At 35.1% G+C, this 18,758-nt stretch overlaps 1 protein-coding gene across 1 annotated transcript in view; it reads left to right on the top strand.

Moving 5' to 3' along the window:
* NRK (Nik related kinase) overlaps nucleotides 1–17,359 on the top strand; it is a 139,978-nt gene extending 122,619 nt beyond the window's left edge. Inside the window, exons 16-21 of the mRNA XM_032756236.2 lie at nucleotides 2,736–2,840; nucleotides 4,655–4,797; nucleotides 5,097–5,246; nucleotides 8,061–8,220; nucleotides 11,516–11,655; nucleotides 14,310–17,359. Of these exons, the coding sequence (XP_032612127.1) occupies nucleotides 2,736–2,840; nucleotides 4,655–4,797; nucleotides 5,097–5,246; nucleotides 8,061–8,220; nucleotides 11,516–11,655; nucleotides 14,310–14,405 (794 nt within the window). The 3' untranslated portion in view covers nucleotides 14,406–17,359. The remainder of the gene's footprint in view (nucleotides 1–2,735; nucleotides 2,841–4,654; nucleotides 4,798–5,096; nucleotides 5,247–8,060; nucleotides 8,221–11,515; nucleotides 11,656–14,309) is intronic.
* The last annotated feature ends 1,399 nt before the right edge of the window (nucleotides 17,360–18,758 follow it).

Here is an 18,758-nt window from a genome sequence, read left to right on the forward strand (position 1 = left end):
GATAGTCACAAAGGTACTCATATTGCAAATCTGTGCTCTTTGTGAGGGGTGGACTAGTTAAGTTTAGTTTTCTTGGCTGACCCCATTCCAGTCCACCTAAGCTCTCAGAACAGCAAAAAGCATTTGTCCCACTGACAGGTGGAATTAGTAGCATCTTCACATAGGAAGACAAGAACAAATCATACTTGCCTGGTATTTTCATTGCCTTCCAAGATCCACAAGACAGTGAACTGGCACCAATTACTACCCTATATTAAATATATAGGAAGTGTTTTCTTAAGAGAGAATATTTTTTATTATTGGAGGCTTAGTAATCATGCTCCTTTGACTTACTTGGGAGCAATGCAAAAGAAAATGCAAGAGTAAGCTAGACCCAGAGAGAGACAGAGAGACAGAAAGAGAGAGAGAGAGCGAGAGAGAGAACGCGTAGGGATGGCAGAAGAAATTGCAGCCAAGAAAGGGCGTTATAGCACAAAGTATAAATCTATCAGGTAAGACAACATATTCCATAAGAACCAGAAGGGCTAATCAAGAGCAAGCATATACCTATTTATACTTTTTAATTTACCTTTTAAAATAGCCCTATTGAAATAATGTACATACCATGAGATACACTTGTTTAAAGTGCCCAATTCAATGGGTTTTAGAAGGTCTATAGAGTTGTGTAACAATCACCATGATCTAATTTTTATCATCCCCAAAAGAAACTCCATATTCATTAACAGTTACCCCCATTCCATCCTTCTTTACTTCCCCCTCTACCACTCACAGTCCTAAGTATCCATTGATAAACTGATAAATGGTTACCTAGGACTTTCTTTCTCTATAGATTTGCCTCTTCTGGACTATTACTATAAATGGAACCATATATTATGTTGTGTTTTATGATGGACTTTTACTTAGTGTAATATTTTCAAGGTTTGTCTATGTTATATTATATATAACATGTATCAGCAATTACTTTTTATTGCTGAGTAGTATTGCATTGTATGGATATACCATATTTTGTTTATCCATACATCAGTTGATGGACATTTGCACTCTTTCCACTTTTTGGCTATTAAAAATAATGCTACTATGAACATTTCATACATCTTCATCTGTGGATACGTATGGTTTTTTTTTCTCTTGGATAGTATCGTTACACTGTTTTTCAAAGTGGTTGCACCGTTTCACATTGCTATCTGTAATGTGTGAGAGTTCTATATTCTCTATATCCTTGTGAGCACTTGTAAATGTCTGTCTTTTTATTCTAGCCATCCCCATGGGTGTAAAGTGGGATGTCATAAAAGTTTCAATTTGCAGTTCCCTCGTGATTAATGTTGTTGAGTATCTTTTCATATGTTTACTGACCATTTGGAGACATGTCTATTCAAGTCCTTTGCCTGTTTTTTAATTGGTTTGCTTATCCTTTTGCTGTTGAGTTGTAAGCATTCTTTAAGTATTCCATATACTAGAGTCTTTTTTTCTTTTGAGGCAGAGTCTCGCTCTGTTGCCCAGGCTGGAGTGCAGTGGAGTGATCTCAGATCACTGCAACCTCCACCTCCCGGGTTCAAGATATTCTCCTGCCTCAGCCTCCCGAGTAGCTGAGATTACATGTGCTTGCCACCACACCCAGCTATTTTTTGTATTTTTTTTTTTTTTTTAGTAGAGATGGGGTTTCACCATGTTGGCCAGGCTGGTATCGAACTCCTGACCTCAAGTGATCCACCCACCTTGGCCTCCCAAAGTACTTGGATTACAGGTGTGAGCCACTGTGCCCAGCCCATATACTAGACTCTCATCAGAATATGATTTGCAAATATTTTCTCCTATTCTGTATGTTGTATTTTCACTTCCTTGATAGTTTCCCTTGGTGCCCCAAATTTTTAATTTTTGATGAAGCCTAATTTATCTTTTTTTTTCCTTTTCTTGCTTTATATTTGGGTGTCAAATATCAGAATTCATTGCTATATTCAAGGTTATCAAGATTTATCCCTATGTTTACTTCCAAGAGTTTTATTGTTTTGGCTATTACATTTAGGTATTTGATCAATTTTAAGTTAATTTTGTATATGGTGTGAGATTTGGACTCCAACTTTATTGTTTTGCATAGGTATATCCACTTGTCCCAGCACCATTTGTTGAAAAGAAATTATTTGCCAACTCCCAATTTTATTCCATTGATCTATATGTCTCTCCTTATGTTATTTAGTACCATACTGCTTGGATTACTGTAACTTGTAGTAAGCTTTGAAATTGGAAAGTGTGAGTTCTCCAACTTAGATTTTCTTTTTCAACATTGTTTGGCTATTATGAGCTTCTTAAGATTCCACATGAAATATAGGATCAACTTTTCCATTTCTTCAATAAAAGGCCATTGGGATTTTAATAGGGATTGCATTGAATCTATGGAGACAATTTTGGACTGTATTGCTATTTCAACAATGTTAAATCTACCTATTTATGAACAGGAGAACTTTTTCCATTTATTTAGGTCTTCTTTAATTTCTTTTATCAATGTTTTAGTGTACAATTTAGAGTGCTCTTGAAGGCGAATATGTATACTCCATAAAACTATACAGTAACTTTGTCACCTTTTTGTGGGCATCAAATTGTAACCAAGTAGCTTCCCCAAAAATATACTGTCTGTGCTCTTAAATTGTGGTTATGGCATTTTTTATGACAAATACAAATACTTGAGTGTTCTTGTTAACTCTGTGGCATCGTTACTTTTTTGTGTTTTATCATTATAGTCCAACATGAAGAAACAACGTATATTGCAATTGCTTTGAAATCATCAATTCACCTTTATGCATGGGCACCGAAGTCCTTTGATGAAAGCACTGCTATTAAAGTGAGTGATCTCCTTTTTCTTTGGATTATATGATTTTTTATTTTGAGAAGAAATTGTGAACAGAATCGTACTTTGGAATACAGATGCAGAAGTATATACCATTCTTCTATAGTTAATGCAATTTTGTTGTTAGTTTGCTTGCTTGTTTGTTTATTTTTTAGATACAGGGTCTCACTCTCTCACTCTGGCCCAGGCTAGAGTGCAGTGGCATGATCATAGCTCACTGCAGCCTTGATCTCCTGGGCTCAAGCCATCCTCCCACCTCAGCCTCCCAAGTAGCTAGGACTACAGGCACACATCACGCCTGGTTAATTTCGTAATATTTGGTAGAGATGGGGTCTCACTAATGTAACTTGAATATACCATGTCAGTAATTACTGTTTAACCCTTTTTTAGATAATTCACAGGCACCACAGCAAGGGAGGGAAATCCATGGCCCCTCCCCTTATAGGACCTCCCCACCAGCGCCTCACTCCCAATTCCTGTAGTCAATATGAAGACCTTCTCTTCTAGAGCCCCAAACACAGGCTTTGGGTGCCACCCCAATACATTGAAGCTGAGAAGTCCTTGTTTTCTCTTAGTGGGGGGTAGAGAGCAGAGGGAAGGTAAAGAAAGGTATGGTAATGATAGAGGGGGAACACCCTTGGAGGAAAAAGGAGGGAAAAGAAAGCCTTTGCTCCAGTTACCATGGCCACAATATGTGGGTATGGGAAGGGGTTGGATGGGTCTATATTCTTTCCAAGCTGGAACTCTAAGCACATTTCTCTCTATATCTATTAATATTGTGAGACATGGTGGTTAGGCTTACCAGTACTCTTTCTAACTTTATTACAGTTTGGCTGAACTTCTATGGATAGGCCACATAAATTAACAATTTATTGTCTTAAACAACTAACCTTAAAATGAGGTACTGTTTTTATCTAGAGTAACTTACTTATAATGCTCCAGAATTCTACTTAAATGGAATTATTTTGTATTTATTCCATAGTAATGAGGGTTGACTAAAGAACTGGCAGCATTCTATCACGTCCAGTAGCTTCTAACCTAGGATGTATATCAGAATTAGCTGGAACATTTGGTAAAGGTTTAGATCTCAGACCCAACACCAGGCTGAATTAGTGGGTCTGGAGTAGGGCCTGGGAATTGATATTTTTAGCAGATGTTCCAGGTGATTTTTAACTAGTTGATCCATAGACAGGTTTTAACAAAGCACTGATAGGGACCCATTCTGACAGATGCAGCAAGGTATTCATGAAATACTTTTGTATCTTAAGTCAGGATCTGTTTACATGGTATATTTTGTAAGGGAAAACATCACATGTATACAATAAAGATGAGCAAATTCTTATGACTATCTGCCAATGTCTATTTGCATAATAACTATGTTCTTCTATAAATTGTACCGATGACTGTATATACAGTCTGAGTCAACCCTGAGACAAATCACATCACATTCCTGATCTGATCTCCCTAAATTGGGCCTTGGTTCAGCTGTCAGTATTTGGATATGGGTTTATTCTTGGGTGTCTGCTGATTGGTCAGAGCTGCCTGGTATGGAGCTGGAAAGCGAAGAGATAAGTACCAACAGTCTGTCTAGCGTGATACACAGTTCTTGTCCAAGTCCTTACTGCAGTTCTTGACTCCCACCTCACAACTACAGTATGGTGAATCCTGTGATGCTCAGTCCTCTACCGTGATCTAATCTTGGCAATGAATCCTGTTTGGCCTTTTGTTTTGGACTAGAAACCATAGAAGCCTAGAGTACATACCCAGTATATGGTAGGTTAACATGTCTGGCCCTTTTCATTCCCTACCAAGTATGCATTGATCAATCAGCAGACTCTGAAGGAGATTACATGTCCTATCAAGCCTATATACGAATACTGGCAAAAATACAGGCAGCTGATCCAGCGAACCGGTTTAAGAGACCAGATGAGCTCCTTCATTTGCTGAAGCTCAAGGCAAGGAACTTGAAGACAGCAAACAGAATGCAGGGCCATACAAGGCTCTTATGATCATTGCCAATCTGACCTTTGAAGAGAAACTCAATATTTTGAAGCTATTGAACATAATTATTTCTTTGTTGTAATAACAGATCTAAGAAAAACTGTAATACACAGGTCTCTAAATATAATATGCCATTTTAAAAATCCACTTGGGTTTTGTACACTTATAAACCTGACAAAAGAGTGAGGGAATTTTTGCCTTAGTTAGAATGTCATTTTTGGCCTTTTGGCCATATTTGGTTTTATATTCACAGGTATTTCCAACACTTGATCATAAGCCAGTGACAGTTGACCTGGCTATTGGTTCTGAAAAAAGACTAAAGATTTTCTTCAGCTCAGCAGATGGATATCACATCATCGATGCAGAATCTGAGGTTATGTCTGATGTGACCCTGCCAAATAATGTAAGATAATACCTTCAGATTCCTAGAAATTATTGCATACCACCATTTGAGTTTTTCCAACTGTCAAAACTCTGAAAGGTTTAAAAATATGATTAGCAGTGTCTATACCGGAACTGAGACATAAAAGGTAAGTATAGAGTGCCAGAAAGTGATCTTGCATAAACAAAAAACACTGATGATTCCTTAGTTTAGAAAGCTGAGTATATTCTGCAGGTAGATTTTGCTTGTCTTGCCCAATGTTTTTTTATTTTTAATGAATAAAGTTTACACTTAAACTCTGGACTTCTATTGCTACATCAGAAGACCAGCTAGCATCAGTGCCACATTACTATCTAGCCATTATCAATTGGAATTTATTCATTCATAGCTCCTTTTAGATGGGATATATGCTCTACATTCTCTACCCATTTATGTTTATATATTTATAATAACTGACCATAAAGTGTATTTGATTTTGCAGTACTTGCTTTAGTTTTTCTGCACTTCACAATGCATTAACAAATTTTTTAAAAATACAACACCAGTATTGCAGCATTATTGTGTGTATCCCTATTCTTTATTATATTACCTCAACAGTGATATAACAGCAAATTATCATAAAATGTTCTCTTATCTGGTTAATTATAGCTAGAATTTCTGATCAAAAGATTCAGCATTTTAAAAGCAGATACTCAACTCTTAAATGCTTATATTTTGTGAAAGACAGCGCAACATCTAAAATATAGATTGTCATAAAAATATTATACACATCATTTACATAAAGAGTTTGAACATAATGTAATATCCCTCACACACACCATACAAAATATAATTCTACTGTGTCTCAAATTTGGTGTTGGCAATGATGTTTGTCCTATTGAAATTTTTATTTAAAAGGAAGGCCTAAACCAACAGTTCTCTGCTTCACTATATTTAAATCCCTAATTTTTAGACAACCAAAGTTTTAGCAGTTTAGCATTATACAAAAAGTCCAGGAGAAAACTTTGATGTATTTTCAAATTACTACAGTTGTGTGATATTTTGAACAGCTCTCAGAATTGTCTCATATGTCTCTAACAAATTACATAAACCAATTGTCAGAACATTAGTGGGGACAATTTTGTAAAAGTCTTTTGGTCATATTGAAGATAATTAGCTTATTACTCAGTTGTTGCCCATGATTATATAGAAATCACACTGTTGATAATTTAGAAAATACTTAACCAATCTTAGCCAAAGCCACTTAAATGTGAGGTCAGGTTAATTTTGATATAGCTATTGTTGTACTCTTCAGTTGGAGTGTCTTCCGTAGCTTCCTGCATCTCTCTCTTTTTTTTTTTAATGTTGCATCAGATAGCTTTTATTAAGAAGCTAGTGCAGTATTGAACTTTGCAGTATTGGTCCATGTTTACACTTATTTGAAAAGTAATTCAGGAATGTTGACCCCCGTGTTTCACATGATTAATAAGCAAGGAAAGTTATTTCCTTTTGAAGCAATTTGTTAGTTAGAGATGAGTTCTTAAAAATCACTTTCTGACCCAATTAGGATACCTTGTGTATATTCAAAAATATTTTTAGCTAAATACTCTAGTGTCTTGACCCATTAAAAGAGAAAGGAATCTAATATCAGGGAGGGGGGTGTCTTCTGAGAAAGAATATAATAAAAATAATATTTTTCCAAGAGTGCTAGATTACAAAAGCTGTAATGATACAAGGGAACCATGTGTGCTAAAGAATATCTGGTTACTTCAGGAATCATCTGAGAAGCATCTGAGGCTGTCTGGATTTGCAGCTGTCCAGTTTTTTTCTAAACAGATTTTATTAAGACAATCTTCTTTCCTGCAATTTCTTTTACTCTCTTCCTTTATCTTTGTTTTCTGATTCAATTGCTCATGCAAGTGCCCAGGGAACGCATTAAAATTGCTTTTCGTCTCTGGATCCCCATTTTAGTTATAAGGATTGTTGTTGCTGGGACATGGCCTCAAGCACCTGGCCTGAGTACGCTGGGTTTGGCAAGTATAGTTTCTGACTTTTTTTTTTTTTTCTGGAATGTGCTAGTTTGGAGAAACCATAGAGGAACACAATTTTTCATTTGCAGGGAAATACTGTTAATGTGACAATATCTGTAGATTAAGAAAACTTTGTTGCATTGTTTTGTGCATTATGAAATTTAGAAATGCTTAGGTATTTCTTAGTTTTTCATATTATGTCACCAAATATGTCTTTGAATGTGTATCTTAAGTGCATTTGAAATTATATTAATTGGAAAAGAAATTCTAACTTTTTTGCAAAGGGGGAAATGACTCAAAGGGGGAAATATATTTCAAGCTGTGAAGACTATTATAAAGCTGTCCCTTGTAAACATTTTAAGCTCAAGCTATTTTTTAGATTAGTTTTCTATTTCTAATTTGAGTGAGTTGCCTGATAAGCAAGTATTGTATATTTGTTATTTGGTTTGTACATTAATTACTAAAGTATTTATTAATGTGTTATCTTAAACCCAAGTCTGTAACAAGTAGTGTTTCTTCTATTATGATACATAATAATTTGTGAAATGTCAAGAAATCTCTCTGTGTTGGAAATACATCTTTGCTTTTCTAATAAGGCTTTCTCCTAATTATAAAGAAGAATATTTAACAGTTATGAATTTATGACATAATGAAAGCAGCTCTCTTCAAATATTGGATAGCATGCTTATTAATTTGGAAATAGAGGTTGCTCTTCCTCCTTGCTCTTTGAACCTCTTTTGGTCTTTATTGCTCTGCCAAGCTGCTTCGATTAAAGTAGTAGTGATAAAATATTGGACATATAAATCTTTATGAAACATAATTCCAGCCCCTGGAAATCATTATACCACAGAATATCATCATTTTACCTGATTGCTTGGGAATTGGCATGATGCTCACCTTCAATGCTGAAGCCCTCTCTGTGGAAGCAAATGAACAACTCTTCAAGAAGATCCTTGAAATGTGGAAAGACATACCATCTTCTATAGGTATGTATACAATTTCTTTCTTCTTCAGGACCCCAGAGTAACTTTTCAAGGGTAAAAAAGTGTCTTAAGAAAAGATTTCCTAAATTATTACATTTTCTTAAGATACATAAGATTAATTTGGGGTTCTGCATAATTATTCCCTTAGTAAGGTGATGCCTGTATTTGTCCTATGCTTAATGAATTCGTGAGAGTACCACAAAGAGACTCATTTTGGTTATCTGAGTTATTTGCAATATTGTATAATTGAAATGAGAGCTAATTCCTTTCCACAAAAATCTATAATTTTGTTTTAACTCCCTTTACTTGCAGACTTTACACAGATATTGGAAATGCTTCTTTTCATCACACTGATTCTGGGGTTTATCTTTATCTTAGGAGACTGCCAACTAGTATAAAAGAGCCAAATACTTCTATTTTTTATAGTCAGTAGAGTTCTATTTCGTGAGTGATATTCTTGTGAAGAATCAAATCATTTAGAAAAGTGACAGATATGACTGACTGGAGTGCTTGTTAGGTACCAACCACGTGGCAACAAAGAAAAATGCCTTTTCATCTTCATCAAACCGGACATTTTTTTCTTCCTAGCCAAAGCAGGACTGCTGATCTGAGAAATCCAAATAGTTTGAGATTCTTGTATATGTTCTGAGGCTCAGTGACCCCAGATGTGATTCTAGATAGGGGTAAAGTAATTCTAGATACGAAAAGTAAAAATATTAGAGAGAGTAGAATGATTAGCTGGAGGATAGCTATTATAGAAAAGAGAAGTTTAATGGAGAAAATAAAGGAAAAAGGCAGCAGTGTGTGTGTGTGTGTGTGTGTGTGTGTGTGTGTGTGTGTGTGTGTGTGTGGAGAGAGAGAGAGAGACTTAACAATTGCATCAGGTATTACTAAGTGTTCCCACTTCCAAAACCTTGTGTCCCATCTCAGAAAGCAAGCTAGCTCAGTAGCTAGGTTAAGTGGCAGATGTAGGTGTTTTGGGACTAAGGTGGAAATTATGCGATGCCATATGAACTACGTACTTGGACTCAGCAAAAAGCCTTTGCTTTAGGTTTAGAATTTTTAGTCTATGTTGTTGTTAACAACATAGAGACAGAGAGAGAGAGAGAGAGAAAGAGAGAGAGATGGTCTGTCAAATGAGAAGGCAGATGCTTCTGTGATCTCTATAAAATGACTAAATATGATCCTCGTGTGGCTTTAAGGACCATTTTGAAAGAACTGCTTTTTAATGAACATTTTTTTATGGGATGATGGCACTTTGCATTGCATCTGCAGAATCCTTCTTCTTCTTTTTTTTTCATATATAGTCAGTTTAAGGATTGTCCTGAAAACCTGCTCCAATTTCCTCAAACAAGTAAGAACTCACAGAGGGTTTAAAACCACTTTAAGTGACAGAGGATAAATGCTTACAGTATAATTGACACATTTAGGGCAAAAGAAAGTAAAAATAATGACTCATGTTCTATCCTTTACAGTGGTACTTTTGTGATCGATATGCTAATCAGAAATGGTTATAAGGAAATTCAGTTCAAATAGGAAACTGAACAAACCCCTATATTTATGCCAGTAGACAATCATAAGGGTCAAAGTGATCTTGAGAAGTCATCTGGTGCAGCTCTTGTCCTCAGACAGGACAACTTCTGACCTAAAACAAAAAAAGCTACTTTAAGTTGCTAGAATTTGAAAGACAGCTACATGTAAAATAAATTACAGTACTATAAGAACATGATATTTTAGTTTGTATATTAAGGATATTTTGAGAGTATGCTAAAGACTGCCATATAACACTGATATTAAGGAGATCAATTACTATATTATTCTGTCTACAAACAACTGCTTTGTTATTTAAAACTAATTCAGATCCGGATTTCCCCAATTTAAATTTTACGTTTTCTTAAGTTATAATAAATGTGTTCAAATCATTGCTCTCCATTTCCAAACAAATATATACAGGCTTAACAGTTGCATCAGGTATTACTAAGTGTTCCCACTTCCAAATCATTGTGTTTCATCTCAGAAAGCAAGCTAGCTCAGTAGCTAGGTTAAGTGGCAGATGTAGGTGTTTTGGGACTACGGTGGAAATTATGCAATGCCATATGAACTATGTACTTGGACTCAGCAAAAAGCCTGTGCTTTAAGTTTAGAATTTTTGATCTATGTTGTTGACAAAAATATCATTTTTAATAAAGTAGTCACATAGGTGAAGAAATTCAACTCTAGATAGACTAAATCTGTTACTTGTTCCCAACCCTCTGGAGACTGATTTTCCTTATTTCCCTTATATCTGGAGTTATTTTAATTCTAGTCTGAAATTTGACTTATAAAGTCTTCTTCCAGGATAGCCATTTTTCTTAGTCACTTTATTCCTTTCATAATAGAAAAAATGAAAAATCAAAGTAATTAATTGAATTCTGATTTTAATCATGGTAATATGAGAATGAAGATGCCTTATCTTCTTGTTTCCTAGACTATTTTAATTTGAGTTTAAAATCTTGATATTATTTTAAATGTCAGGATTTTATTTACTTATGGAATTTTTCCCCATGAAGTACATAAAGAATATTAAATTGAAAGTTAAAAGTGTAATAATAGTGCTGTTCTTTGTGTCAAAAAATACCTTACAGCACCAGCTGACTGACTGTTTACATAATTAGGTTTAAGGCAATTATTGTCATAATCTATATTTGTCACAAAGTATTATAAAATAGAGTCAAAAAAGTTAAAATCTTAATAAATATTTCCTGAGCAGGAAAAAACCTTAAGAATATCAAATTAGCTTTGGTTCTGCTTATAACACGATAATTTATTGGATTGCATTAGGGTTGCTACAGTCATTATTTGAGCAAGTCATTTTTTAACAATTTTAAAGGGTCAGGTTTTCATGTATGTCACTGGAGCACAAATATACACCCTTATTAGGAGCCCTTATTAGGAATGCTGTATGTCACTTAGACTATAAAATAAAGAGTGGCTGTGAGTAGATCAAAATGTCTACAAACGGGATAGAATTAGTCCTTAGCTTTTTCTGCGGCGTTAGAGGATATGAATATAAGAATTAAATAATTGAGACCTGGTAATTAAATGTTGATTACAATGGTGCCTTTAGATAGCCAGTTTGAACACCACTCTTGAGCAGCAAAATGGCCAAACAACTGACTACAGGAGGGAAAAACAGGATGTGCTAACCTGAAGTGTAATAATGAGCCTCTTAATAAACAAACATTGACCGTAGTTATAATTTTCTATGACGGCCAGAAAGATTTTGTGTTTTTCTGATTTTTTTTCATTTGTATTGTAGCTTTTGAATGTACACAGCGAACCACAGGATGGGGCCAAAAGGCCATTGAAGTGCGCTCTTTGCAATCCAGGGTTCTGGAAAGTGAGCTGAAGCGCAGGTCAATTAAGAAGCTGAGATTCCTGTGCACCCGGGGTGACAAGGTATAGCCTACACCCTCCAGTTACAGCAAAAATAATGCAACAATTGAAAATGAACTAACAAAACAAATTTCTGTCCTTTTCCTTCTGGCTATAAATATATTCGTGGTATATTTTTTCAAACTGGCATACTATTGATTAAAAAACAATTTTATATTTTGCAGTAGAAACGCTAATTTGGTAAGTGATAAAATTTGGTTTCAAAAGAAGCTCATTTTGAAAAAATAAGAAAAAATTCTAGTTATGTCTTAAGCAAAGCTTAGCCATTATTTATTTGGTTCAAAATCCTTTATTGTCTTTGATTCATAGTGCCTTTCATGTTCATATTAAAATGATATTTTTAAACAAAATGCTTGAGCAAATCTGCCTTTTATAGCTTTCAACATAATTCAATAACAGAAGGAAAATGTACTTATGTTTACTGAGCACCTAATTGTATAGCAGGCCTTGTGCTAGATACTTTAACAGCTATCTCAATTTATCTTCACAAGTGGGTGTTATGATGTTTATTTTGCAGAAAATAAAAATAAAATCAAGATTTGGCAGTTATTTGTATAATTTGATCAATTTTAACAACTAATTCAAATAGTTTAGATGGAAAATTTCATGGTGTAAGATTATTACCATTCCTACCTATTATAGGAAATAATAGGGTGAAGAAATAGTCCTAATAGGATTAGGAAACATTCATGTTGAGAAGAGATTGCAGAGGGTTTGAGTTAATATCAGAACAGCCAGAATAAAGCACTGTATGTCAAGCAAAGTTGCCAATTTACAATGTGAAGAGATGAAATGGCAAAAACCTGTGTTTCAGGTCAGCAAGACCTAGAATGCAGTCCTGGCTCTAACCAGGACTAACTAGGTTAGAGAACCTGAGAAGTTTGATTAATCTTTCTGATCCTTAGTTCCTTCATCTCCAAAATAGAAATATTAATAACTGCTTTGGGAACAATTGTGACAACTACTCATATCTGTAAGCATCTCACAGATTGCCTGTAACATCAGATATGTTAAGTCAAGAATGATTAGCATATCTTTTAAAAAAGTTTACAATGTTGTCTCTTTATTATGAGGTAAAATTACTTACTATGAAATGTAAAATACTGTTTTCATATACACTTAAAGCCCTGCATCCCCCTCTGTACAGAGCAAACTCTGTAAAGGTTTATGAAGACTTTTATTTAATTAGGTATAAAGCAGATCTTAGAAGAGTTAAGCGAGGGCATTTTAAATTTTATTTAACTCAGTGTAATCATATAATTTTTTCTTAAAAGATTATTTGTTTTCTTGATGACTACTAACCGAAGTAACTATGATTGCTGCCTTCGTCTAATAATATTAAATACTTTTAATATTTAAATTGTAATAATTTCAAATACTATCTTTTATCAAGCAACATGTACAGTTACATACACTGTAAGCTCACAGTATCACAAATTAGAGACTCCCTGCCTCCCTTTGTCACACCTAGTGTATCTTATTATCATCATTATGTCACCAAGTCTCCTAAATATAGCCACTGTGGATGTCAAAATCCTTAGTCCTAACAAGGAGACCTTTGTCTGATATTTATGTGCATATTTTGTTATAATTTTCTTTATGGTACAGACCACATTTACACAACATGTCCCTCTCTAAGCCACTGGGTTTAACTCATTTTATCAATCTATTGATGTCAGTCCATTTTGCTGAAATAGAAAATTGCATGAGTGGTTGTTAAGTGCTCTCACCATAAAAATGATAACCACATGAGGTCATACATTTGTTAATTAACAAGATTTAACAATTCCACAATGTATATGGACTTCAAAACATCACTTTGTATGTGATAAAAACATACAGTATTGTCTGTCTGTTAAATTTTTTAATATTAAAAAATAAAGAAAAGAAAAATAAAGAAAATTGTACCAAGTAGAAAATTTCAATGGCTTCTTAAATACAAGCAGCAATGGTAAACAACACCTAAATAATTTGTTTCCTTATATTAAAAGAAAAGCCAACTTGAATATAAGTAGACTATTGTTTTAAAAAGCAAAGAATTATTGCCCAAAAATAATCAAGAACTTCAGCAAATGAAGGCCACCTACAAAATTACTAATTTTATTTAACTATATAAATTATAATTATGTAGAATATAGTAAAAGGTTTTTTTAAAAATGTATAATTTAGACTCCAAACTAATGTAAACTCATTCTTTCATTTGAAAAAGAAACTGTTCCACAAAACAGTAAGGCTTAATATTTTAATTAGCAGATGCAGATAAAATTATAGTTATATTGCCGGGTGCGGTGGCTCACGCTTGTAATCCCAGCACTTTGGGAGGCCGAGGCGGGCGGATCACGAGGTCAGGAGATCGAGACCACGGTGAAACCCCGTCTCTACTAAAAATACAAAAAATTAGCCGGGCGTGGTGGCGGGCGCCTGTAGTCCCAGCTACTCGGAGAGGCTGAGGCAGGAGAATGGCGTGAACCCGGGAGGCGGAGCTTGCAGTGAGCCGAGATCGTGCCACTGCACTCCAGCCTGGGTGACAGAGCGAGACTCCGTCTCCAAAAAAAAAAAAAAATTATAGTTATATTAAATATCTGGTTGCAATGTATTAAATATCTGTTGGCAATGTATTAAATATCTGTTGACAGTGTATTTCTTTCTTTTTCAAGCTGTTCTTTACCTCTACCCTGCGCAATCACCACAGCCGGGTTTACTTCATGACACTTGGAAAACTTGAAGAGCTCCAAAGCAATTATGATGTCTAAAAGTTTCCAGTGATTTATTACCACATTATAAACATCATGTAAAGGCAGTCTGCATCTTCAGATTTCAGAGATTAAATGAGTATTCAGTTTTATTTTTAGTAAAGATTAAATCCAAAACTTAACTTTTAATGTAGCACAGAATAGTTTTAATGAGAAATGCAGCTTTATCTATAAAATTAACTATAGCAAGCTCTAGGTACTCCAATGGTGTACAATATCTTTTGCACAAACTTTGTAACTTTTGTTACTGTGAATTCAAACATTACTCTTTGGACAGTTTGGACAGTATCTGTATTCAGATTTTACAACATGGAGTAAAGAAACCTGTTATGAATTAGATTACAAGCAGCCTTTAAAAGAATTGGCACTGGGATAAGATTTTTCAGAAAAAGAAAAACATCAACAAACTGTATGTGATTTTTCCAAAACTATATAAAGAACCAAAGGTTTAGTCTAAAAACAAAAATCTTAAAGATTATTATAACCCAGACTAAGGTTGAACAACCTGCATGCCCAGAGAAAACTATGGTGACAAAGGGGAAAAGGCCACCACTCTTTTTCTCACTGATTCATGACAATTAAGCCTACAGTTAAAGACCAGTTTTGTTCTTTTCACCCATTTTTAAGCTGGTTTTCTTCCGATAAGAAGAAAGGAAGAAAGCCCCAGACGCTTGATTTTTCTCAGAACCCCCACAAGATGTGCAATAGCTGTTGTTACAAACCACCAAATGATACAGTTGTGAGCCTGAGTACAGGACTGAACTCCTACACACATGTACTGTAGAATGAGTATTTCTTAATACCTTAAGGTAGGCGTCAAATTCTACTCCCCAAAGCAGATAGATTGATTTATCAAAATTATTATCTGGCCAACAGTGTTACTATCAGACAGCATCAAATATTTGCCCAATCCAAGATTAGACTACACAAAAGCTTCCTTCCAGTATTAAACAAAAGGAATTAAACATAACTATGAAAAAACTTTGCTAGTATCTGTGTTTTTCAGGTTTCTATTTTTGTAAAATCAGAAATTAATCTAAACATATTCAGTGATAAGTTCATATGTAATGACTTAATGTTAAAGGTTAAAAAAAATATTTCACAAAATATACAACTTTCACCATATATATAAGCCTGCAAAATTAAAGTAGTGCTAGTCCATCACCCAAATATGTTATAGACGCCATAGACAGGTGATGTTTGATCACCTATGGTAACTGCTACCTGATGAAGAGCATAATTTCTGCATATCCATCCTCAATACCATGGTAAATTCTGGGGCGACAGAGAAGCAACAGAACTGCCACAAAGTATACCTCAGTATAATTCCTCTAGTTCTGCTTCTAAAATCTGAGAACAGTGCTAGTCGGAAAATAATTTTCAAACTACCTGGTTAACCAAAATACAAAAGCAGCTGACTATGTGTGATTTCATAATAGCACATTTCTTGACACTTAGTGCTAGAAATGAAGATTTGGATTTTCCTAACAACTTACATCAAGAATGTAGTGTAGCTCATTATTGAGAATTTAGGAAAGCCTGAATCCATGAATTAAGGAAATAAATGTGACTCACATTTCTTTTACTGTGACACAATAATGTGATCCTAAAACTGGCTTATCCTTGAGTGTTTACAACTCAAACAACTTTTTGAATGCAGTAGTTTTAAAAAAAAAAAAAAAAACTTTTATGTCAAATTTTTTTTCTTAGAAGTAGTCTTCATTATTATAAATTTGTACACCAAAAGGCCATGGGGAACTTTGTGCAAGTACCTCATCGCTGAGCAAATGGAGCTTGATATGTTTTAATTTCAGAAAATTTCCTCATATAAGTAGTGTGTAGAATCGAGTCTTTTAATAATTCATTTTTTCTTCATAATATTTACTCAAAGTTAAGCTTAAAAATAAGTTTTATCTTACGATCATATTTGAAGACAGTAAGACAGTAAACTATTTTAGGAAGTCAACTCCCATTGCGCTCTGTGGCAGTTATTCCTGTAAAAATAGGCAAAAGTGACCTGAATCTACAAAGATGTCCCAAAGTAACCAAGTAAGAGAGATTGTAAATGACAAACCGAGCTTTAAAGGATAAAGTGTTAATAAAGAAAGGAAGCTGGGCACATGTCAAAAAGGGAGATTGAAATGTTAGGTAATCATTTAGAAAGGACAGAAAATATTTAAAGTGGCTCATAGGTAATGAATATTTCTGACTTAGATGTAAATCCATCTGGAATCTTTACATCCTTTGCCAGCTGAAACAAGAAAGTGAGGGGACAACGATATTTCATGGTCAGTTTATTTTGTAAGAGACAGAAGAAATTATATCTATACATTACCTTGTAGCAGCAGTACCTGGAAGCCCCAGCCCATCACAGCGGTGTGGAGGGGGGCTCTTGACTAGACAATTTCCCTAGCCTTGTGATTTGAAGCATGAAAGTTCTGGCAGGTTATGAGCAGCACTAGGGACAAAGTATGGTTTTATTTTGGTGTAATTTAGTTTTTTCAACAAAGACCTTGTCTAAAATAAAAGGCATTATTAGAAATATTTGAAAACTAGAAAATGACGGATAAAAGGGCTGATAAAAAAATTTCTGAGTGACTGTCAGTAGAAGTGAGGTAAGATCCCCAGAGGAAACAGTAAGATAGTAAAACAGGCAAAGCAGAATCACATGTGCCCACACACATACACATGTAAACACTGGAATGCATAAGTTTTAATATTTTAGTGCTATCAGTTTCTAGATGCATTAATTACTAAGTGCCCTCTCCCAAGATTCATTTGGTTGAAACAGTATCCATAAACTAGGAATAATGCCACATGCATTCAATGGGATCTTTTAAGTACTCTTCAGTTTGTTCCAAGAAATGTGCCTACTGAAATCAAATTAATTTGTATTCAATGTGTACTTCAAGACTGCTAATTATTTCATCTGAAAGTCTACAATGAATCATTGTTCAACCTTGAAAAATAAAATTTTGCAAATTGTCGGTTGATGTCATTATTGAAATATACTTATCTAATGCCATGGAATTAGGGCTTATTCAAATAATATTCATTTCTTTAAAGTATATAATAATGATCTGATTAGAATATGTTAGGGGTTCAGCTTGTTGTTGCATTTGGAATTCTGGCCAAAGAGGGATATATTAATGTGATTTAAAAAATACCTTCTGGCTACAGTGGTGAAATTAGAAGCTGATTAATTTTCCTCTAAATATATAGGACTTTACACATAGGCATAGATTCAGGTAGGATATGGGTTCAACTTTACACATGGGTATGGGTAAAACTCAAGCAAGTTTCAATGCTGCCTTCCCTCCCATCCCACCCCAGTATTTTCAAGTCCAGAGGAGAGGAAAGGTGAAGAACTCTATCACAGAGTATCTTTCATTTAAGAAGGGTTTTAGTGCAGGCTGATGGCAGAATACAGAAGACAGAGTAATCATGGCAGGTTTTCAAAGAAGCTTAGTACTTTCTTTAGGACCAGAAGAACAGAATTTCCCTCAGCAGGTCTTGACAGCGGAGTATTAAAAGTACTATAGTCCCGTGCACATCCTGTCATCTCAGGACATTTTGGAGAGGTGTTCATCAGGCTTACTCATTACAGCCTGTTGGGTATTGTCCTAATTTGGCATGTGTGGCCAGGCATTCTGGAGCTGGGCTACCTGGATCACATAATGCTTATCCAGGTTGTTAAGGGCTGAATTCAAAACGTTTCATTACAATCAAATTGTTTTACTCCATTTTATTATAGGGTACGCTGACTTCAGCTACTTTAAGGGACAGTGTTATGAACGAAGGAATAAAAGTATCATCACAAATTGGAATTAGCTCAGACAGGGTGAGTCCCTAAGGCTGAGAGAGGGCATTATTCTGGGGGCTCTTTACCAAAGCATGGGGACAGGATAGGTCATGACTAGAAGTCATTAGCTATTCGCTATTAGTAACTTGCAGGAGCAGTGGGGTATAAGGACTTCGATGCTGCAAATCTATTGACTGAATCTTTTTTTAACACTAATTTCCATCTGATATAATAGCATTTTTTAAATAGAGCCCTTACCCCTGACTTAAGAGTACTCAAGGTCTGAGGGAGCCAAGATGGCTGAATAGGAACAGCTCCAGTCTACAGCTCCCAGCGTGAGTGACACAGAAGATGGGTGATTTCTGCATTTCCGACTGAGATACCGAGTTCGTCTCACTAGGGAGTGTCGGACAGTAGGTGCAGGACAGTGGGTGTAGCACACCGAACGTGAGTGGAAGCAGGGCGGGGCATTGCCTCACCCGGGAAGTGCTAGGGGTCAGGGAATTCCCTTTCCTAGTCAAAGAAAGGGATGACAGAGGGCACCTGGAAAA

Source organism: Hylobates moloch, unplaced genomic scaffold (assembly GCF_009828535.3).
Source record: "Hylobates moloch isolate HMO894 unplaced genomic scaffold, HMol_V3 SCAFFOLD_7, whole genome shotgun sequence".
NCBI lineage: Eukaryota > Metazoa > Chordata > Mammalia > Primates > Hylobatidae > Hylobates > Hylobates moloch.